Here is a 23,834-nt window from a genome sequence, read left to right as displayed (position 1 = left end):
AACCACCACCCACCCCCACTCCTCTTCACCCACCTCCCCGTTTCCTGTGCTGAGATGCTAGGCAAGGACTTTACCACTAAGCTATATCCCAGCCATGGAAAACAGAGTTTCTACATAGGCCTTTCTTTTCCTTTATCACAGAGAAACCTAGCCATTCACAGCTGAGCAGTGCCTTATACACTTGGTGTATATACACCTTATATACATGGTGTATTCCAAGGACATAACTCAGTATTTCAAGTGGGATGGGCTGAAGCAGAAGATACTTCCTTAGCCATTGTTACACAATGCTGCTGTGTTGGCTGCTGTCTTATATAAAGTGCTGTTGTGTGGGACTGTCTTATAAGTGATCTAACCTACACAAGCTTCATGAAACTGTAAGAATATTTTGAAGGAAATAAGGATATCTGAGACAGGGGGGGATGAAGATAAAAAGTAGAGGTGCAGGACAGAGCACGTGGTCTCTGAAGCAGAGCCCAAACCCCAGGCACACAGAAGGTATCTGCCGAAACGCTAGAAAACCCCCCATCAAAGTTGTTCAATATTTTATATAAAATCTTTCTTTAGAAAAGTTACTACAGCCGGGCGTGGTGGCGCATGCCTTTAATCCCAGCACTCGGGAGGCAGAGGCAGGCGAATTTCTGAGTTCGAGGCCAGCCTGGTTTGCAAAGTGAGTTCCAGAACAGCCAGGGCTATACAGAGAAATCCAAAAACTAAAAACCAAATACCAAAAAAAGAAAAGAAAAAGAAAAGTTACTACAATTATTTCTTTACTTATGGTGTGTGTACATGTGTGTAGACATATAGATGTGTGTATGTGTGTAGAAGTCAGAGGACAGCTTTTAGAGATCAGTTTTTCAGTTTCTCTTTCCAACATATAGGCACAGAGTACGGAGCTCAGGTCGTCTGGCGTGGCATCTCACACTTTTATCCCACGGGGCCATTTTGCACCCAAATCTCTTCTCTTTTAAACATTTTATTTTTGTGTATGTTTTCTGAGATGCATAATTAGATCAATGGTACTGTATATAATATATAATCACTTACATATTCCGAGCACACTGGCAGGATTTTATGAGTGGAACGTGCAGCCAAAGGTTTCATAGTTTTATAGTGTGTCTTAGAAAGCGACCTAAGATACCCTGAGCAAACGAGAAAGCATTCCTCAGTCAGTCGTGTCTTGGGTGTCCTGTTGGCTGCTGTGAGTCTTAGTTTACCATTGTTGTTACCATGGAAAGTAGTGTGCTCGCGCAGGCTGGAGGAGCCGGGTAACCTGCAGACCACAAATTCCCATTTTCAGTCCTCTGAAATCATGAACTGGAAATGTCTGGGTGACTGTAGGAAGCGAGACGGTGGGGCTTTGGCTTGGGGTGGGTAGCAGCCATCTTTGAAGGAATGAAAGGTAGAAGAAATTCCGTCTGTTTTCTGGTGGTCCGTGGGAACCTGCAGGAAGCAGCGAGAGACCGAGAAGTAAGCCTTGGCCTCCTGATGGGTGAGATGGAAGCAGCTGCCTTGCTCAGTAGACAGTCTCTTGTCGAAAGAGGTACTCAAGTCAAGGACGGTGATTTATCTAGGACTTTGTAACAGGGATTAAGTTGTAGATTAGCTACCTCCTTTGTGATTGATTGTTCTTTCATTTGTCTAAAATTTTGAAATGCACCTAGAAAAAAAGCAGCCCTCTATCTTAGTCTATTTTCCATGACTCCATCCATGAGGAAAGAGGCCCTGTGACTGAATTGATGACTGAGTTACCTCTTAAAGGTCCTGCCTGATCCCCTCTTAGTACCTCCCAGTGGAGGTTAAGTTTCTACAAGGCATTTTGAGGGGTGTGTCTAAGCCATTGTACCTGCCCCTCTGTAAGTGAGTGAGTAGCAGGGAGAGCATGGGGATGTCTTGTCAACAGTGGGGGCACTTACTAGGGCAGAATTTAGGATTACTGGCTGCTATAAAGAGGTAGGCTGTCAAGGGATGGAGAGAGGGAAGCTGTAGGGAAGCAATTCTAGTCATACGGGCAGGAGGTCATGTGGCTTAGTTCCTGTGGGAGTGGAGGCAGGAGACCTGAGGCACATTCTAAAGGCAGAACTGATTGCATTTGCTGATAAGTTTTATGTAGGTACAGGGGCTTGGAAGCTTGGCCTATTCTAAGATGGGACCTGCAGGAAGAGTGTGGAGGGAAGAGGGGAGTTCAGAAGTTGTTTTTGGACTGGTTAAATCTGAGATCCACTGCAAGTTCACACACAGCGGGCAGGAGGGTACTCAGAAGTGTGGGCCTGGGTTGCAGGGAAAGGTTGCTGGTACAACCTGCGAGTCCTTCACTTGGAGAAGGGATGGAAGGGCTGTGGATGTAACTCACAGTTAGAACACTTACCTCATGGGCAGATTGCCTGGAGTCAGTCCCCAGCATTGTAGGTGGGAGACGCAGATTAAAGCAAGTTTTAAAAGGAAGAATGACCATTGAGAAGACATTAAATTATTTACTACTTGAGATCCCAGAGGCCAGTGGCTATGGTTGAAGGAAAAAACCTTATGTGCCTTAGGCAGTTTATGTTGAGAGATTGGGGGCCCCATAAGAGAAAGTATCTTTCTGACCACTGCCTTTGGATGTCTTCTTTGGCTCTTCCCTTCTGTGCCAGTAGCCTTGTGAAAGCCGCCTTACAATGCCTGTTCAAAGTCCACTGAACTCTGTTGCTGAGCTCGGGACATTAATGCTTTTACAGATCTCCAAGGAAGTCTGGCTGAGCTGAGAGGACTGTTTGTATCTGGCTTACTCTCTTCATCCACCCTGTTCTGCCTAGTGTGGGGTTACAGATGTGAGCCACCACATCTGGCTAGGTTGAGGGGTTAACTGGTAATAAGCACCCAGCTCATCTTGCTGCCATTGGTATGGTGTTGTAAATGTGTGAGCAGAGAAGTCCTGGGGGTGGAGTCGGGGTGGGGGGATGGGGGAGTCTTTTTCTTTATCCCATTAGGAAACACGTTCCTGGGCCTGTTCACTCTAGATTAAGTTCCTCTGCACATGTATAAGGGTGTTACTGGCCTTCTCAGATTCTTTCTTGAGGAAATGAGTAATTCTTAACTAAATTTGCTTTTCAAATTCTGTTGAATATGACTGATATCTAAACCTCTCTGCATTAGCAGCTAGTTAATCTTAGCTCCGTCCTCCTGGAGGCAAAGGCAGGCTTGCGTAGTTCTAGGGTGTGTTTTAATAAAAACAAAGAATTTTAGAACATCAGAGGGAGCATACAATTTAAGCAAGGAAGACAGGCGGGCCCCCTTGTCTGCACCAGGGCTGTTAGCTGGAGAGTTCCGATGATTTGAAATGAAGCGACTGCTTTCTCCCTAGCCAAATGTGCTTCTCTCACTTTTACTAAAAATAGTTGTCATCTACAGAAGGCTTTTGTCTACATGTGATTTTCGGAGGCTGATAATGACACAAACTTGACCTAAATGTGTTGTAGATCCCTGTCACTTGCTCTGGTCCCATCCCCCTCTGCGCACACATCCATTGGGTTGCCCGTGTTTTTGTGGTTTTCATTGCTGTGTTATAGTAACTGTAAGTATTCTCCTGTGAGTGTGGTATTGCAATGTCTTTCAGATCAGAAGCAAGCACTCAGCAGGCTGAGTGGTGCACACAGTGAGGACGCTTGTAGATCAGCTAAGACTTGAGACCAGCATGTGCATGGGTAGCTAGGCAAGCTCCCATCACTGTCTGTTGGGTCATACTTATAATCTCCCCAAGCATCAGGGGTCCTCTCAACGGGTTACGCTTCAGCAAAACATCATGAGTCTACATCCAGAAAGTGACATCCAGAAATTTCCACTACACACACACACACACACACACAATATATATATATAAAACCTTCCCAGCCCTGATAGTATTAGTGATATGGGAATATATTTCGGGGGTGACCATTTGGCATTGGATAACCAATTTCGGGGCTCTTCCCTGGGGAGGACGTCCTCCCCCTCCACCCTTAGTTGTTTGTGGTTCTGTGTCTGGGGTGGAGCTCATGACCACTCCCTTTCCACATCATCCATCCCTTTCCACGCTGGCATGGCTGCCATGCAGTTCAGGTCATGGTCAGGCAGCTGTGTTGATGAAGGCTCAGGAGTGCAGCTTCCCTGACATTTCTAGGAGACACCATCTCACAGCAGACTTCCTATTCCTCTGTCTCTAACCATCTTTCTGCCCCCTCCTTTACTGCAATGACCCCTGAGCTGTTGAGACCTTTGGCCGGCTGTCTTAGAGCATAGGTTTTTTTCTGAGTGTTTCTTTTCCTGTGATCCTTTGATTCTCTGAGTGTTGTCTATATGAAGGGTTAGATACAAAGGTATGATTAGATTTAGGTTGGATGGTTTGGGCCAGGGCACTTCCTGTGAGGGGGCGCCATGTATTGGCGATGCAACATCACATGACAAACTATCCACCTGCCTGCCGATGATGTCATCAAGTTTACTTGCTTAGTTAACACGGGGCCTCCCACATCCCTCCTTTGCCAAGTTATTCACAAATTTTGAATAACCTCACATTTAATTTTCAGTTAATTTTCATAAATATTTGGCCAATATTTATGTCCAGTCACATCTCCTAGGACCCAGCTGGGCATGCTCCGTCTAGTGTTGCCTCCTAGGTGGCCAGTTTACACGTTAATTGTTCTAAGAACAAATACACATCCTAAGACTGATTTTAAAAAGGAAAGAAAAAAAAAGCCAAGATCTGTGGTGGCACACGCCTTTAATCCCAGCACTTGGGAGGCAGAAGCAGGCGAATTTCTGAGTTCGAAGCCAGCCTGGTCTGCAGAGTGAGTTCCAGGACAGCCAGGGCTACACAGAGAAACCCTGTCTTGAGCCACCCTCCCCCCGCCCCCCAAAAGACTGATTTTTCTTATGGAACAAAAGGGTATTTCTAAAGGAATGGTAACACATATTTTTAATATACAGATTATGGCTGTTGTTCAGGAGTATTTATGTATGATTCTTATTAATACATTCATGAACATTCATCACATATATTTTATGCATACACTTATGAATATTCATGATGGTTAAAGATAATCTTGCACTACCATTGGTGTGATTACAAACCATAGTTTATAATGAGCAAAGCTCGTTACCTCAGTTCAATGGAGAAGGAAAATATCTCTCTAGAAACGGAAATGGCATTGCCTGAAGAAAATTCCCCACTCTCCTAAGGCGGGGAATTTTCTATGAGTTTTTATGAGTTTCAGATTCCCGAGAGCACCTGCGTATGTGAATATCTGTCCCAGTCACTCAGAAGGTCCCTAGCACTGGTTCATGGAGGGAGGCCTTTCAGGACACAGCCTTGCAAGTTCACCAGTTTGTATGTTCTGCTCCTAGCAGATTCCCTCACTTTCTGCAGATGCTGTGTGACTAACCCACGAGCTCCAAGGAGAGTGGACTTTTAGTATCAGATGGAATATCCGTTACAGATCAGCCCAGAGGAGGAAAGCCCTCAAGAGAAGGCTACTTGGAAAACATCATTTTGAGTCTAGGGAGATGGCTCAGCAGTTAAGAGCACAGGTTGCTCTTCTAGAGGACCTGGGCTTAATCCCCAGAACCCAAATAGCAGCTCACAACTGTCTGTAACTCCACTTCCAGGGGATCTGGTATCATAAGACAGACAGATATGCAGGCAAAACACCACTGTACAGAAAAATAAATAAGCCCGTGTGTAGCATGCCTGCAGAGCAGCTTTGGGCTCCAGGAATGCTTGTGTCATCCTGACTGTCATGGTTTAGATACAGGAAGTTAGTGTGACCCCCAGCCTGCTGCTTTCTGGCTTAGAAAGGTCCTGCAGGCTGTTTAAAGACAGGCTTCTTTCCTCCTTGGATAACTTGTTCTAAAGTGTAACATTTGCACAGAAAAGGACACTCAAAAAAATCTTGATTAGCTAAGTAGAACATCCCAGCATGGTTCTCCAGGCCTCCTGGCTCCTCTGCTGCCCCCCCCCCCCCCTGGTGTGGCTGTGATCTTGCCATAGAACACTGTTGATTGGCTTTGGTCTCCACTTGCGGGCCATGGGGCCTCCTAGTTTTTTGTATACCTATTGACTGATCTTTAGTAGGAACTAGGTGGCAAATCTCTGGGTAATTAGTCAAAAAAAGGTCCAAGGGCATCTTTAATATGAACTTTCACTAAAAATGGGTGTTCAGCCAGAATCAGGAACAGAAGAAAAGCACCCCTATTATTTGGTCCAACATCTGGTAACATAGTGTGGTTGGTAGAGTACCCCAGGTGGGTGGTTCAGCCAGACTAACTGATATCACTTTATGGGGTTGCCATCAGAAAGGAGAGTCTGGGGAGGAGCTAGCCTGTGTTTCTGAGGGAAGGCAACATCTGAATTATACAAATCTCTTCTCCAGTAGCTGCACCCTCCCTCAGACATGCACTTAGCTCCAGTGGGCATGTTTTTATGGCTCCCTAGCCTTTGCTCAGGAGTAGGTGGGGCTGCCACTTCCTGACCAGAGCAGAAGTGACAGCTGACAAGCCCGATACAAGGATGTGGTATTTCATGTCTTCAGGATCAGAACCAAGCATTCAGAAGGTGTTGCCACCTGGGAACAGGTAGCCCTTGGACCTGCAGGCCTCTGACGACAGCAGTGTGTGCTAAGTGGTGCACACAGTGAGGATGCTTGGGACAGTGACGAGGGCAGACGGTGTTTGGTACACTCCCTGCAGTGGGGAAGAAACCTGCTGTGAAAGATTGACAGAGTAGGGAATCAGGGATCAGTTCACAGCAGCCCTGCCTTGGGGCAAGTGGCTTAACCTCATAGAGACAGCACTGTTGAGGCCTGGCTGAAATTCTCGGTGGGATTCCTTCTAGGCTTTTGGAAGGGATCCATTGCTACACATTTCGACACAGCACTGTTGAGGCCTGGCTGAAATTCTCGGTGGGATTCCTTCTAGGCTTTTGGAAGGGATCCATTGCTACACATTTCGACACTGTGTAGAATACTGGGAGTCTTTATTTACAAATGAAATATTAACTTAGAACAGGGCTTGAGATGGCCTAACTTGGGGGTCTCTAAGTGACAGAGACATTTACATGTTAAAGCAGTTATAACATGGCTTAAAGTAAGTGGCCAAGCCAGCCAAGAGGAACTCATAGGCCAGGCTCCTCTGAAGCCCAGGCACAGCCATTTCTGGGAGAGTGGCCATACTCTCCTCTGTTCTTGCCCTCCTGTCAGTGGGGTCCTGTGTGCCAGGCAGGAGGGAACAGAAATTAACCACGAGTTCTGCTTCTTTGCTTCCGTGGTGGTTATTCAGATGGCTGATCTATGAAGAGCCTGGATTCCAAGGTGTCCCCTTCATCCTGGAGCCCGGAGAATACCCTGACCTATCCTTCTGGGATACCGAGGAAGCATACATCGGATCCATGCGGCCTCTGAAAATGGTAACATGACATTGAAGCTGGTTTTCTGAAGGCAGCAAGTCTCTTAGCTTGACCTCCATAATCTACCAGATGTGGCTTTGAACAATAAAAGTAGCTTTTATTGCTTTACATGCATCTGTGACAAACAGGGAGGTGAGTCCTATTGCTGGATAGAAAGAGTAGAAACAACTTCCTGGTTAAGAAAGGTGGACAAGACTATGCCCTTTGCACGAAGAGCATCTTCTGCCTCACAGCGTAGATGTCTGCACCAACTTCAGCCCAGAGAGGCCTAGTGAGTGAAGAACTGTTTGTGGAAAGTGGAAGCAACCCCATTCGGTGGGACGAGAGGCAGAGCAGGGGCATAGTTAGGAAAACCATCTGAATGCACAGCCAAATCTTAAACGGGAGCGGAATTGCCCCCACTGGAGCTGGCAGAGGATGCATGTGAGGCCAGGGCAGGCACAGAGCTGGACAGGGAATGCTGAGGACCAGCACAGAGGTAGTGCCAGGAGGCAGGGCTGAGTGGTGAAGGGGAGCTGGGGTGAGGGGTCAATGCCCATTGTCTTAGTTAGGGTGTTATGCTGTGAACAGACACCATGACCAAGGCAACTCTTATAAAGACAACATTTCATTGGGGCTGGCTTACAGGTTCAGAGATACAGTCCAGTATCATCAAGGCAGGAGCACGGCAGCATCCAAGCAAGGCAGACAGGCATGGTGCAGACAGAGCTGAGAGCTCTACATCTTCATCTGGAGGCTGCTAGCAGAATACTGGCTTCCAGGCAGCTAGGGTGAGAGTCTTAAAGCAGACTTCCACAGTGACACACCTACTCCAACAGGGCCACACTTTCTGATAGTGCCACTCTCTGTGCCAAGTGTATACAAACCACCACACTCATCCTCCTTACCTGGAGCCTGTGCTTCCAGTTCCTTGCCCCCCCCCCCCCCACTCCCGTCCCTGGTCCCTGGCTGCTCTGTTGGGATGAAGGTTTAGGTGGGATGAGTCTACCACACTAGGCTCTGATGTGGGCCACTTGATGCTAGGTGCTCACTGAACACCAGGGTGAAGCTTCTGCTATGAACTTGCTTGTGAAAGTCCACACTGCAAGTATCTTCAGAGCCAGCCTGAGACAGATTAGAAAGTTAGATACATCTGATTTGATTATCTGCAGATCAATGCAGATGACTTGAGGCCTTTTATTTTTTATTATTAAATCCACTTTCAAAGTTCCCAGTTTTATTAGTTTTGGTAATGTATGACAGAGTTATTTCAAGCTTAAAAATCAATGTGATGGTTTTAAAACTGAGGCTTATTGAGCACCTCCCCCCAAAGATTATTTTTTCTTAAAGACTTTTTATGTATTTTATGTATGCAAGTGCTCTGTTTTCATGCACACCAAAAGAGGGCATTGGATCCCGTTACAGATAGTTATGAGCCACCAATGTAGTTAATAGAATTGAACTCAGGACCTCTGGAAGAGCAACCAGTGCTCTTAACCACTGAGCCACTTCTCCAGCCCTCAAAGACTATATTTTAGGCAGGCACCCCCTTGGTTGTACAAGGGCTAGCTTGCTGGTTGAGCTAGCCTATTTATGGTTTCAGTTTATTTGGGCCATTTGAAGATTTGGCTGCAGCTTTTAAGCTCACAAAAACACATCGAGGGAAATCTCTCAGCTTATCAACCACTGACTTCTGCCTGTTCGGTATTTTTAGGCAACACTCTCCTCTCTAATTCTAGTTTTGTTTTGTTTTTTACTTTAAAAACAACAACAACAACCCCACTCTTAATACAAAAGTGTAATGATGCCATCTTTTGAGAGGTTTTCGCTGTTATCTAATAGTTATATTATTTCCTGCTGGGTGAACTTTAACACTTTTGTAGGCTATGGGTTGCTAAGTCAGATGCCTCCCAGGGCCAGGCAGGAAATACAAAGGGCGAGGCTGCTGGGAGTGGAATCAGAGTGAGCAGTGGAATGCAGGTCAAGACTGTGGCCTGGGAAGGACCCACCCATGCTGGATTGCCTGGGCAGAAGGTAGAACTCACTTCCTGTGAGATGTTATCAAACCTAAGAGTTATTTAGCGAGAGAAATCAGAGGTAGAAGTCTTAGTAGGTTGGGGCAGGATGATCCCAAGTTTGAGGCTAGCCTGGTCTTCCTGGTGTGTGAGACCCTGTCTCAAAAGAACAAGAAACACATAGCACTGACTCTTGGGATACAAATTAAAATTGTATAAGAAAATTTCCTAGTTAAAAAACAATACAGAGCAAAATAAACCAAGGGGCCTGACTGTAGCTCAGGGGTGGAGGGCTTGGCCAGCATTGCAAGGCCCTGGGTCTGACTTCTCTGCACTCAAACAAACAAGCAAACAAATCAAAAACAGAACAGAAGCACAAACTAGCTGTGCATGTCCAGTACGTCTCTGCTGTAGATGGTCTTATGTCCTCATTTCCATTTGATAATTTTGGCATCTTCTTATATAAATTAAAACAAACCATAAAGTAACCAATTACATTGTGTGCTTCAACTACTGTACCTACTGTGATAATACTGGACACTCTCAGTGGAAACTGAATTTTTTACTATGCTGGTTTTTTGTTTTGTTTTGTTTTAGGGTGGCCGTAAAGTTGAATTCCCTACAGATCCAAAGGTAAGAAGGAGAGAGAGAGAGAGAGAGAGAGAGAGAGAGAATATGAGTGGGTGTGCATCCAGAAGTGAGGGGGTAGGGAAGAGAGAAATTATTCAGCGATCTTTAAGTATATGATGCTAATGTGACTTCACCACTAGATCTTCCTCCCACTAAACTTCAGGAAAAGGCTAATGGCACCCGTTATCTTAGCATGGCCTCCAAGGTTCACTGTTCTATTAACTTTACCATTCCTGGTTGGATTTGCTAATTGATGAGCCCATTGCTGGCAACAGAAGAGAGCTTTTAAGCTTTTCAGCTGGTTTGGGGGGCCGGGGGGGGGGGGTTGAGCTCAGCCTTTGCCTGCTGAGCTGTGAGTCCAGCTCTATCCCCCAGCTCTCCCTACTGAGCCATGAGTCCAGCTCCATCCTGCAGCTAGCTCCCCCTGCTCCAGATGCACCTGTTGCCCCTGTTTCCTACACCTGTCCTATGCACCATGTTTTTTTTTTTTTTTTTATCATTTTCAAATCAACTTTAGAATACTCTGGCTCTTTAATATCTTTTAAACATTGCCTTTGGAGTGTTCCACACTATCGGTGGGAACCTAATGATTTTTAACTTTTTAATTTTTAACTAGTAAGTGTTATCATGTAGTTGATTTTTATATATGATTAGAAATTTTTAATTTGTATTCCAGGATTTAGTGCTATTTATTGTTGTTGTTTACATGTGTGTGTGTGTGTGTGTGTGTGTGTGTGTGTGTTGGCATGTAGGCACATGTGAGTCTGGAGAATTGTACTCAGCCTTTACCTGCTGAGCCATCTTGCTGGACCTGTTTTTGCTGAGCCAAAGCAGCCTTTATTATGTAGCCCATGGCTGCCGTGGACTTGGAATCTTTCTTCCTAGTCCTCTTGAGTCCTGGCATTGTAGGCTATACCCTATGTCCAGCTTGGGGCTGTTTGTTTGTTTGTTTGTTTGTTTTGTTTTTCTGGCTATGTCTTCTGGGGGCTGGAAGCCAGGGTCTCACACATGCTGGACAAGAGCCACACCCCTAGCCCAAGTAAGTGCTATTGAATGACAGGGTCAATGTTTAGCTATTTTTTTTTAGCTAGTTAACTTCTCCAAATTATTGGCATATCTCCCTTCTATTGCAGGTAGTTATTTATGAAAAGCCTTCCTTTGAAGGAAGGTGTATGGAGCTAGAAACAGAAATGAGTAGTTTTATCATGGAAGGAGGTGAGACAGAAGAAACAACTGGAAACAACCACTTGCCCTTTACATCGGTGGGGTCTATGAAAGTCCTAAGAGGCGTGTAAGTACAAGGGTAATGGTAAGATGTCTCTTGTTCCCTGATGAAATAAGAAATGTGCCCTCTTTTCCCCAAAGACACATTCCTGATTATAGTCTGGTGATGTTTTGTGGAGAGTAGGGCGTCATGGAGACTGAACCCCAGGCTGTCGTCATACATGCTGGGTCTGTATGACATCATCCCCAGCAGGGTCTGCCGAGCTGGACTTGTGACAGTGGCTGGAGGGACACTATAGGGGGGTCTGGTGTGGAGCTCATACAGAGCTGTACAGATTGATTTTTAAAGTGTCATGTTCCAATCTAATGAATCATTTATTAATTTTCTTTCTAATTTTCATGATATTTTTAAACTTTATAGATCTTGCACATTTCTAGTAAAAGCATATACTGAAACAGTCTTGTAAGTAGGCAAAAGTGTAGATTTTTAATTATTTATCTTTATTTTATGCGTATGAGAGTCTCACCTGCATGTATGTCTGTGCACCACATCTGTGCAGTGTCTGAGGAGTCTAAAAGATGGCGTCAGAGCCTCTGGAACTGGAGTCACAGTTTAGCTGTTATGTGGGTTGCTGAGATCCTCTGCAAGAGAAACAAGTGCTCTTAACTGCTGAGCCATCTCTCTAGCCCTTTATTTTAATTACATACACAACCACACATCCAAATGCACACACATACATATACACCACACCCAAAAGCTTGCGCACACCCACACACACACACATACTCATAGATACACACAACTACACTCCTTTACAGAACTCTAACATGTTTCTTAGGTTTTTTTCCTGAGGTTTTTCTCTGAACAAATTCTCTTAAACATTAAAGAATTCTAACAAAAGCACATAAATTTGTATGCTGTCCTTTCTAAACTTGGAGAATTTCACAAATTCACATCAAATATTATATTTGTGTTTGTCAGTAAACGGGGCACGTAGGAAGCATTGCGAATGTCTGACCGGCCACTTGCTCTTTCTCTCATAGCTGGGTTGCTTATGAGAAGTGCGGCTTCACTGGCCACCAGTATTTGCTGGAGGAGGGAGAATACAGGGACTGGAACGCCTGGGGAGGCTACAATGGAGAGCTCCAGTCTCTGCGGCCTATATTAAGTGTAAGTTAAGGAGAAGCTAACAGCCAACGTGAGGTCCTTTCAGGATGATGAGTGGCTACCCTTTACATTTGAATCTCTCGTTCTTAATAGGATTTTTCAAATGCGCACATGATAATGTACAGTGAGAAGAACTTCGGCTCCAAAGGCTCCAGTATTGATGTGTTGGGAATTGTTGCCAATTTGAAGGAGACCGGCTACGGAGTGAAGACACAGTCAATCAATGTACTGAGTGGCGTGTAAGTGAAGCAATGGCACCAGGAGGTGAAGCTTGGGTTTCACTCGGGTTTCTGTTAAATTAGTAGTCTGTGACGCAGAGTCAGCCCTCAGTAAATATCTCACAGGTAAACATTAATTCAGCCCCTGGGTATTTACAGCTGTGACACTTTCATGGCTGGCCTAAAAATATTCTGATGTAACCTTTTTTCCCCCTCTTGGTGTCATGGTAGAAATATGCGGCCCTTTGTCTAAATGGGTGGATTGTTAGTAAGCTGGCAGTGACCTTGAGGGTGGGAGAAAGTCCCAGTAGGCTCTCCTGTAGTGCTATGGCTGCCAGTGCTCCCTCACTAGTATGTTGACATAAAAACCACTGTTTAGACTACCTGGAGTGGTCAGCTTACCTGACCTTGGCATCTGCCTACCCCAGCCTTCCGTGGCTTTCACCAATGCCAAGTCTTTACCGAGACGTGACTCTGAGGCAGAAGTAACTGATCAGGCATACCAGCCTAAGAGATAGAAACAGAACTTATTGGCTGCACAAATAAAAAGGCCTAGAGAAGATTTTGTTTCTGGCTGGGCGCAGTAGCACAGACCTGTGCTCTCAGCACTGAAGAGGTGGGAACAGAAAGACTGAGTTCAAGGCCAGCCTGGGTTACATAGTCAGATCCTGTCTGGAAGCAGTAACAATGACAATTCCAATCAAGCAAAAACGGTTTGCTGGGCTTGTTCCCGGGGCTCTCCAGAGGTGGGCCTCTTCACCCGTGGCCCTCAGCCGTGGCTGACTCTCGTTCTCCCGACTCACTGCATGCTCAGGTTCCAGGTCTGACCTTGCTTCCATGGCGTGGGTCATTAGTACATGCCTTAAGTAGAGAGGTGACTGTGCTGCTGTGGTGTGGCCATCCTAGGGTCAGTTCCACAGTGGGTATGATTGAAGTATATGGCTCCCCAGGAATCAGGATGGACACCAGATCTCTGCCATAGGGAACTGTTCTCATGATCCAGCACGTGACCCTGCTGATTTCTTCTAAGTGGTAATGTTATTAAAAGGACAGGAAGAAAGCAGTCGTTGGTTCTATTGAAAGCAGTTGGTGTTAGCCTACTGAATCTGGCTGGCCTCAGCCCTAATACATTTCTCGAGGCCTACCCCCAAGAGCCTGGCGAGTCTGACGTGTCTACAGTGGACACACTTGTGTTGTTAGTCACTACATCGTTGCGTAGGTTGTCACTTGTCACTAGGCTGTATCACATCATTAGCCCTCACATGGTATGTTCACATGGTATGATCACAGCTGGCCGTCTACCAGAACCAGGAGTCGTCTGAACACAGGGCAGAGGCCACCGGAAACAATGTGCTGTCTTTGCAGTAATTTCAGATCATGCTTATTATTGTCTGAAAAAGTTGTAGTGAGCCATTCAGTCTTGGAGAAACAGTCACCAGGTATCCTTGCTCTTCAGTCACTAGCCAGTCAGTCATCTACCTAGCAGAGGAAGCTGGAGGATGCTCGGTAGATGTTGATGTAGGCTGAGTTAGCACAGCACATAATTCTCGGAGCCTGTTTTCCTTCCTCCTTACTCACACTGCTTGCTTCATATTAGTTTCCTTCAATAGGATGTTGGGCTTCTATATCTTTCTAGTTTTAGTCATTTTTAGTTGTATTTCTTGGCAGTCTTTTTTTTTTTTTTTTTTTTTAGCAATTGAGGTTTGGTATTAGGGGAAGTAGAAGGGAGGCACAGTTTTACATACACACACACAAACACATACATACACACACTACATATACACACACATATAACACACACACCACATACACACACAACACACACAAACATACATACACCACACACATACACACTACACATACATACTACATACACATGCCTACACCACATACACCACACACATACACACACATATACACATACAACATACACATGCAAACACTCATACACCACACATACACATATACCACACACATGCACACACTCATACACTACACACACACACCATACATACACATGCATACCACACACACGCAAACACTACACATGTACCACATATACACAGCACATGAACCCCACACACACACCCCACACATACACAGCACATGTACCATACACACGCACACACACACACCACACATATACAGCACATGTACCATACACACACACATACCACACATATACAGCACATGTAAGACACACACACACACCCCACACACATACACAGCACATGTACCATACACACACACACATTCTTCCTGAATGTGCTGGCTGTAGAAGAGCTCCAATGAGGTCTGTTATGTCTTCAGCAGATCACAGGACCGAGGCTGTGAGGTGGTGAATGCACTGGGATGCACAGCAGGGGTGGGGGTTCTAGTCTGTGTGCAGACAAAACTGGGCTGGACAGTACTGTGCTAGGCCTCGTGAAACGTAAGGGAGGATGACTAACCCAGTCATTTTTTTGATAGCATCAAAGAAAAATGGTCTTATTTTAATGGTTTTAATTTTTACTGGTAAATAAGCAACCTCATTTTTGTTTTGTTTGGTGGCATCTGTCTGTTTGTCTCTCTGTCTGTCTGTCTATTTTAAGGTAGGGTCTCACTATGTGACCCTGCCTGGCCTGAAACTCACAGAGATCAGCCCACCTCTGCCTCCTGAGTGCTGAGATTCCAGCTGTGCGCCGCCACTGCCGTGCCAAGCTAGATTTGGATCCTTTATTTCTTATCACAAAATTCAAAGTCAGAAGAAACTTTTTGTCTTGCTTTTATTATTTGAGATGTAGTCTTGTTATACAGCCCATGCTGGCCTTGAGCTCAGTCCTTTTTCTTCAAAGCCTTCCCAAGTGCAGTGGTGGGGTGAGTCTGGAAATCGGGGGTGGGATATTTATGGGGTGTTATCAATGTATGCCTCCATGCGCAGACAGAACAAAGCTTTTGAAACTCCTGTCCTGTGTCTCCCTGGAGGCACACTATCACAGGGTGTTAAATCCCTGTGATCATTAGCTGTGAAATGGTAGGAAGGATGCTCATGAGACCAACTAAGCCTTCCAGGAACCACATTCCCGTTCTTAGGAAAGCCCAGAAGAATTCCTGCTCACAGCTGCTGACAGCTCCCACGCTGCGCTGCGCCGACCCAAGCAGTGGAAGCTGGGCTGACGTCTTAACATCCAATAGTAAAGCAAAACACTTATAGAGTTCAGACAAAAATAAGCCCAATGCTGCAGCCCAAACCTTTAATCTCAGCACTCCGGAAGGCAGAGGCATCTCTGTGAGTTCAAAGTTAGCCTGGTCTACATAACAAGTTCTAGGCCAGCCAGGGATACAATGAGAACCTAAATAAATAAACAAAGACAAGTGTTCTTATTCTGAACTTTTTCCTTTCCTCTTCCACAGACGGGTAGGTTTGTCCTCGTTCCCCTTGGCTAGGGCCAGCCAGGTTCCATTTCTCTTCTCCTGCTCTCCATCCTCTAACACAGCAGTAACTAACTCATGAACCGAACCCTTCAGCAAGGACACTGATGAATTTCCATAAGAGTCCCAAGTATACATAGATTCTGTACTAGAGATCTCAAAGATTCAGCTGGGCCGCAGGACGACGTTCTGCTCTCAGGTCAAGCCCTGTCTCATACACTTCCTTGCTTCCATTTTTCCATCTGAGTGAGTCAGACAGACTGACTCTGTTGTGAGTTTGCCTACCAGCTGTTTGTATAATTCCATGGGGAAATGGAACACACATCTGTTAGTTTAACAACTACTAACAAGGACCTGAGAGGGCTCTGGGGGGCAGGCGCCTGTCCTGGCCACAGGTGAATCTCCGGAGGGTCTCTCTTCACAGGTGATTCCCCTCCTGAAAGTCAACCCAAAAGGCCTGACACCATTGGTGCTCAGAGCTGCCACAGGCCCAGAGCCCAGGCACAGCTTTCTGTGGTGTGACCTGGGTTCTTTAATTATTGTTTTGTTTGCAAGTTGTGGTGTTTGTGGTTTACCTTAGGAAGAGGCACTCATGGCTGGAGCCAGGCTCTCTGTTGTGGTTGTCACTGCTCCGCAACCATGGGTTTACCTGAGATGTGTGTGCAGAGGTGCCACTGAAGGTCAGCTGTGCCCTGCAGCATCCCTGGCACAGCACAGGGCCCTTGGCCAGCTCCCTCCCTCATACCTGAAAATACAGTTTTAAAAAGTTAAGAGCCCCCACTCCCTGGCCCCAGTCAGCATTCTTGAAAGTTAATGTCAGGACCACAGAGAGATCCAGGCCTCCAAACTCCTCACCTCACAGGATGCAGACCTTTGAAGAACTGCTAGTGCAGGTTTGATACTGGGGGAGTGGGAAGGACTTCTTCTCTGAGGCAGCCCCGGTCTCAGTTTCTGCATTCAGATGGCCAGAGATGGTGAGCTTTCAGATGTGAGATCTTTAGCTTCTCCTGACCACTCAGTTTCTGTAGTTTCTTCAGAGTGGCTGTTCTTGTGGGAATCCTTTTCCGTAGTGATACAGACACTGCAAGAACATGACAGGCAGGCCACAAAGCCCTGTCGGCTGCAGGCTTTCTCATGTTCTGGCCTTAACCGACGGCATCACTTCAGACAGGTCTCCTCCAGTCACAATAGATAGTTACTTGTGATGCTCTTCTGTCTACACAGCTCAAGGGCAGGGGATTTGTCTTCTTCCATCTTTGTATTCTTCATGTCTGTCTGGTTTCTGGCACGTGGCAGATGGGACGTCAGTGTTTGCTGTGTGAGTAAGCAGACTGACTTTCTGTCCATGAAGTGGACATGCTGGGTCCTCCTTAGGAAATGGAATAGATCTGGAAAGTTCTGAGGGTGACGTGTGCCATTCAAATGGTGAGCGGCTCATTAGGGCAGTGAGTTAGTGGAGACTACACTGAGAATCTGTTGGATGGAATAGAATTAGAAACCCGTTTCCCCTTCAAAGACTTCCTTTGCACAGCAAGTAGCATCAGTGAGTGGGTTCGACTGATTGCACCTTCCTGGGGTCACTGCAAAGATGACATGGGAACATTGCAAGTGATGTCCTTGGTACCTTGAGAGCTGGTTCAGCTTTGTTTTTCTATAGACCTGTTAGGTTGGAAATACCATTTGGAAATAAGTGCTTTTCTTTGTTTCTGGGTTTTATTATTCATTGTGATTTGTTGTATATGAGGCATAGATAGTTTCCTGTTAAGATCTGTCTGCAGAAATCTATGTTGAAATGAAGTTTTTACTTAGAAGAAGGAAGAAGAAGAAGAAGAAGAAGAAGAAGAAGAAGAAGAAGAAGAAGAAGAAGAAGAAGAAGAAGAAGAAGAAGAAGAAGAAGAGGAGGAGGAGGAGAAGGAGGAGGAGGAGGAGTAAGAGGAGGAGGAGGAGAAGGAAGAGGAGGAGGAGGAGGAGGGGAGGGAGGGAGGAAGAGAGAAGAGAAGAGAAGAGAAGAGAAGAGAAGAGAAGAGAAGAGAAGAGAAGAGAAGAGAAGAGAAGAGAAGAGAAATCAAACTACCAGACTCCTTTTTAAGATCCAGTGTATTTTCTTGGCATGAAAATAGGGGGAAAGATCACGGCACAAAAATCCTCATTGGAGCTTCTAGAGGCATGGAAATTTAGTATTTAGAAACACTAAGAAGTCTGCATAGAGACATTCTTTTGAACACTATTTGGATTTGACAGATAGACAAAATCAATCTGCCCCTAGAAATTAATAGAGAACAGAAAAAAATGGGGTCTGATCAGCAAAACACTTTTTCAGATATGTGAGGTAGCTTTATATGTAAAATGTAAAATAAGACCAACGTTAACCAGGGCTGTGTTTCTGTAGGTGGGTAGCCTATGAAAACCCGGACTTCACGGGGGAGCAGTATGTCCTGGATAAAGGCTTCTACACCAGTTTTGAGGATTGGGGAGGCAAAAATTGTAAGATTTCTTCCGTCCAACCCATATGCCTGGTAAGAGTTCATTCTTATGGGAACATTAACTCAGCCCGGGCTTCCCTTCATAGCTTCTCGTTTGTGTAATGGTTGGTACAGAAACTATTCTGGTGTAATTTTTAACAGTAATTGTTAATGTAGAAGAAAAGAAATTTTAACATAACTTGTTTAGTAATCATTTTTTTTTCTCTTCTTTTATAAAATGCTTAGGATTCTTTCACTGGCCCCAGGAGACGAAATCAGGTAACTTAAAAGCAATGCTCTATATTAGGGGCTATTCATTTCCATTGAAAAAGTGAATATAAGTGTCAGATGTGTGAGACACTTTGTGAATTTTACCCATTCTTAGTTCTGAAAACATTAACAGTGGTGCTTAGTCAATGGCACTGACCCACATCTAAATAGTTATAATAAAATGTTGGATTTAATTTCATTACACAGAATTAGTTTCATGGACATACATAAGTCCACGTTCAAGGTACTAGCGCACGGATCTCAGCATACTATAAATACACTCGCATTTGCTGTGTGTGCACTGTATGGTGTCGTCCAAGCCTTTGCACTGCCGGCTCCCGGGTCAGTGTCACTGTCACTCTTGCTAGTTAGGCTTTTTAATGCAGAGGTTCTGACAGCTATAATTACACACAGAAGCACAAACACCACTATAGCCTCTTTTATTGGCATACAGAGATTCTAAAAAGTCAGCAAGTATCACCCTTAGAGAGAGGGGGAGACGAAACTACACACTCCCAAATCTAGTCTGTTGTTAACCTTAGAGCCTATGCACAATTACTTTTGGCCACAATAAAGCTTTCGCATGCCCCACAGCTTGTAACGGCAGTGTGTTCTTTAGAAAGTTGTCTCTGTTGTTTCACTGGCCTTTGATGCCTCTAAATTAAATGGATTTTACATGGATGGTAGAGCCAACCTGTTGATCATTAGTTATCTAGCAGAAGATTAAAGGATTTATAAAATTCATACCGTACTATAACACGAGTTAGCCGGTCAGGTCTGGGTCATCATTTAAAGAACTGAGCAAAGTGGTACAGAGGTTAAAGCACTGGCTATTCTGCCAGGGACTCAGTTCTCAGAACACATATGGCAGCTTGCAACTGTCTAACTACAGGTGCAGAGAACATGACAGCCTCTCCTGACCTATATAGTCACCAGACACACATGTAGGGCACAGACACAAATATGCAGGCAAAATAACCACACACACAAAAACAGTAACCTGAACGTCTCCAGGCAGTTAATTTTGTTTCTCTTTCCTTTTTTTTTTTAAGATTCACTTGTTTTCAGAACCACAGTTCCAAGGTCAAAGTCAAAGTTTTGAAGAAACCATAGATCAAATTGATGACTCCTTTCAGACCAAGTCTTGCAGAGTTTTGGGAGGCAGGTGAGCTGACAGCGACGGGAAGAGGGAGATGGCTGGGGTAGAGAACTCATACTTTGCAAGCCTACCCTGGCTCCTGTGGGTGGCTGGCACTGTAAAGCCACCGCATCAGTCGGGAAGCTTGCTTGTAGCATCTGGGCTCAGAGGTCAGAGGATGTGCATGCCAACACGGGCTGCAGAAGCTGGCGATGACCCCGGTGTGCAGGGGATTCACACCAGTTCTACACTCTGTACCTGCTCCAGCATTGTAACGAGGGCTGGATCTGGAGAACCTCTCAGCTACCTCCCAAGGCAGATTTTTTTCTTAAAGGCAGACAAGGAGTAGGGCCGGCAGTCTGTGTGGCAGGCAGGTGGGGGCAACACCCTGGCTGAGGAGCTGTCAGTGTGGATTAGGAGAGGGGAGGAACTGACTCCCCATGGGCAAATACAGAGTCGATGGATTCCTACGGAACAGAGATGGAGCTGGGGTGGGGCCAGTGAACCAAAGTGCTGTGCTGACAGCAGTCGTCTTGTGAGAGCTTTATAAGAATGGGAGAAACCATGGAGGCCCATAAAGTGGCCAGGGGAACTCATCCTAATAGCAGTAGCCACGGCGCCTTGAATATTACAGTCCGTGTGCTTCAGTGTCAAATAAAGACCAAGTGAGGGGAAATGGCTCACCCATCTACCCCACCCCAATCCTCTCCTGACCTGCTTCATTTCCTACTGTCAGACATACATGTTTTTAATTGCTTATCATCTGTCTCTGTTTGCCAGAGTAACTTCAAGAGAGCAGGGTCAGTGTTGCTTCTGAAAGGACTTGAGCAAAAGGGCCACACCCGATACTCAGTCAGTCCTCAGTGAGCGTCTGTCAGGCTAAAGCATCAGCCTCTTTGGGGGACCCCAGGGCCCACGGGAGGACATTTTCAGTAAACATATGGCTTGTCCAGTTGGCTCAGGCCTTTAATACCAGCTGTTTGGGAGACTGAAGCAGGAGGATGACATGTTCAGGGACCTGACTAGGCTACTGAGTGAGTTCAAGGCAGTCAGGAAACTTAAATTAAAAAAAAAAAAAAATCTGGGAATCCAGCTCCGTGAGAAGCAGGTGGCTGGGCAGCTCTGTGGCTCACAGGATTGTCAGTCAGGGGAGGGACCCTTGTGCATATAGGTACACTGACTGGGAACACAGTAGAAGGCTGGGGAGTGGAAAAGAAGCCACACGCATTCCCGACCAGTAAGTTAACCAGCCGAGGCACACTAAATTGCCATGAGGTGACATTCAGCAAGCATATGCAGATATTTATTTTTAAAGAGAAACCAGTTAGCTAGAAGATTTATGATTATTTTATAGCAGGTACCTCTAAAAATCAGATTCATTTTTATTTTTATTTTTTTTCAAGACAGGAACTCATTATGTAAGTCTGGCTGTCCTGGAACTCACTGTGTAGACCACGCTGGCCTCTAATTTACAGAGATCTGTCTGCCTCTGTTTCCCAAATGCTGGGATTAAATTCCTGCACCATCAGGCCTGGCATAAAAACCACATTTCTTAAATAAGATTGTATATGTTTCATATCATGTGTCTGTTTCTTTTATAGCTGGGTTGCTTACGATGGAGAAAATTTCTCTGGCAATCAGTATGTACTAGAAGAAGGCCACTACCCTTGTCTCTCGGCAATGGGATGCCTGCCTGGAGCGACCCTGAAGTCTCTTCGCTTTATAGATTTTGTGAGTGTAAACAAAGATACAGACAGACGTGTGCTGTTCACGTCGGTGACAAAACAAGGAAGCCAGCAGCTAGGACTTCCTCAGGTTACATCTGAACTCAACCACAGCTGTACTCTACCCTGCACATGTAGCTTGTTCTTCTTTTTAAACATTTACTTTTATTTATGGTGCATGCATGTGTGTATGTGTGCATGTGAGTGTGTGTGCGAGTGTGGCAGCTGATCCCCTGGACTGGAGTTACAGGTGCAGAGAGCTATCAGAAGTGGGTACTGGGAATTGAACTTGGGTCCTCTGGAAGAGCAGCAAGCACTGTTAACCATCTCTGGACGCCCCCCCCCCCCCCCCAACTTCTGTGCATTTTATGTCTGTTAGCCCAGGCCTCTTGCTTGCTCTCTCTGACTTCCTGCTCGATGCTCATTTATTCACATGCACAGTTGTCCGCTATCTCTAGGACCCTCTCCCGTTCTGTCCCATGTCCTCTCCTTTCCTAACTCTCATTGCCATGCCTCTCCGTTCGGAGCCATGCTTTGTGTTGGACGGGCACAGCTCGAATATTCTGTAAAGTGAGTGATTTTAAAAGCGTGTAGGTAGAACCTTTCCCTTTATACCATCATTATGCATAGTTCAGATATTAATGTCACTGTGTCCCTCTTACAGACATAGTTCAGATATTAATGTCACTGATTTTTGAGGCGCTGGCCATGGCAGACCCAGAGCTCCTTGCTCCCACGCTGTCTCACAGTTGCCACTTTGGTCTTCTACACATGTCATCTGGGGTTTTGTTAGCCATCTCTTTCTCTAGATTCTGATTCTAATTATTAGTGACAGTGTATTTGAGTGTTAGGATGTTATCAACAAGCCATCTCTATGTATATAGTAAACATGCAGAGAGTCTTCCCGTGGTTTTGCCTGGGTCCTTCCTGTGCTTTATGTATTCTAATTTCCTGGGCCATGGGACCGACCTCCACACACTACCCTGCCATTCACTGATGGCTGGTGGACTCTGCCCTGTACACCAGGGCACACCCACATTAATGAGCAGTACTGGGTCTCATCCTTGTTCCCGGCTTGAAGCAGGTTGATCCCTGTGTGTGCCAGTTTTCATGTGTCATTTATGATCTTGGGGATACGATCATTAGAGCCTGGATAAACTTCAACTTTTGTCTGAAAGTCAGTTGGGAGCTGCTGTCCTCTCTAAAATGTCTGTGGTCTAAGGACCTGTGGTCTTTGTCCTCTTCTGACAGTAACTCCTACAAGAGGGTTTGGCAACATGAGCCTACAGAATCCTCATTACTGGCAATTAAAGTGGGCTCACATTTACACCATACTACTTCAAATGCCCCATCATCCAACACGGGCTTAGCAATCCAGATCCCCCAACCCAAACCACCCAAACTCCAGACACCAGAAGTGCCTGCAAGGGGAAGGCTTCTAGACTGGCTCCTAAGAGCACAACCCTATCACCTGGCCACTGGACACCAGGCTACCACAGCCGTCTGGCCCTCTCCGTTAATTGTCTGTGGCTTTCCATCCAGCCTTGTCTTGTTAAAAACTCCATGATGAAATAAATTTCATAAAGGCAGGTGTTCCATGCATTACAGCCATTTCTCCAGGACAGGCTGTTCTGTGTCCCTGCTTGCCTTCAGGTGCAGTAGGCGAGAGCTTCCTTACTTCCCACCCTCCCATCCTTCTTCTCTGTGACTTCGAAGGCTAGAAACATTCCAATCAGCTAAGTTTATAGATAGGAAAAGCCTGGCAGGGTCCTGTGTCTTGTCCCTGAGAGTAAGTCTTATCTCATCTGCTCAGGCTATCTACAAAAGATTTTGCATTATTAACAGATGAACAAATTTATCTCCTAACAGGAATTTTCGGAACCAACAATTATTCTTTTTGAAAGAGAAAACTTCAAAGGAAAAAAGATAGAACTGAACGCCGAAACAGTCAATCTCCGATCCTTGGGGTTCAACACTCAGATCCGCTCTGTGCGGGTCGTTGGTGGCATGTGAGTGCGTTACTTGTTCATCTGCTAAGACGGACGACTTCTCTTTTTCCTGCTTTCACAGACATGCTTTTCCTATGAAGTACATTTAGAAAATACGTACATATGAGTACATATATATACACACCCTAAAATGTACCAGCTCAGTCCGTATGCATCTCCTTCCCCTCGC

At 45.5% G+C, this 23,834-nt stretch overlaps 1 protein-coding gene across 1 annotated transcript in view; it reads left to right on the top strand.

Moving 5' to 3' along the window:
* Crybg1 (crystallin beta-gamma domain containing 1) overlaps positions 1 to 23,834 on the top strand; it is a 196,621-nt gene that overhangs the window by 161,939 nt on the left and 10,848 nt on the right. Inside the window, exons 9-18 of the mRNA XM_021174985.3 lie at positions 7,291 to 7,417; positions 10,009 to 10,044; positions 11,175 to 11,332; positions 12,310 to 12,436; positions 12,527 to 12,672; positions 18,452 to 18,578; positions 18,771 to 18,803; positions 19,847 to 19,959; positions 21,534 to 21,663; positions 23,526 to 23,665. Coding sequence (XP_021030644.2) covers positions 7,291 to 7,417; positions 10,009 to 10,044; positions 11,175 to 11,332; positions 12,310 to 12,436; positions 12,527 to 12,672; positions 18,452 to 18,578; positions 18,771 to 18,803; positions 19,847 to 19,959; positions 21,534 to 21,663; positions 23,526 to 23,665 — 1,137 coding nt within the window. The remainder of the gene's footprint in view (positions 1 to 7,290; positions 7,418 to 10,008; positions 10,045 to 11,174; positions 11,333 to 12,309; positions 12,437 to 12,526; positions 12,673 to 18,451; positions 18,579 to 18,770; positions 18,804 to 19,846; positions 19,960 to 21,533; positions 21,664 to 23,525; positions 23,666 to 23,834) is intronic.

Source organism: Mus caroli, unplaced genomic scaffold, assembly GCF_978045245.1.
Source record: "Mus caroli unplaced genomic scaffold, Mus_caroli_1 scaffold_9, whole genome shotgun sequence".
NCBI lineage: Eukaryota > Metazoa > Chordata > Mammalia > Rodentia > Muridae > Mus > Mus caroli.
This window is presented reverse-complemented; position numbering and strand designations above follow the sequence as displayed.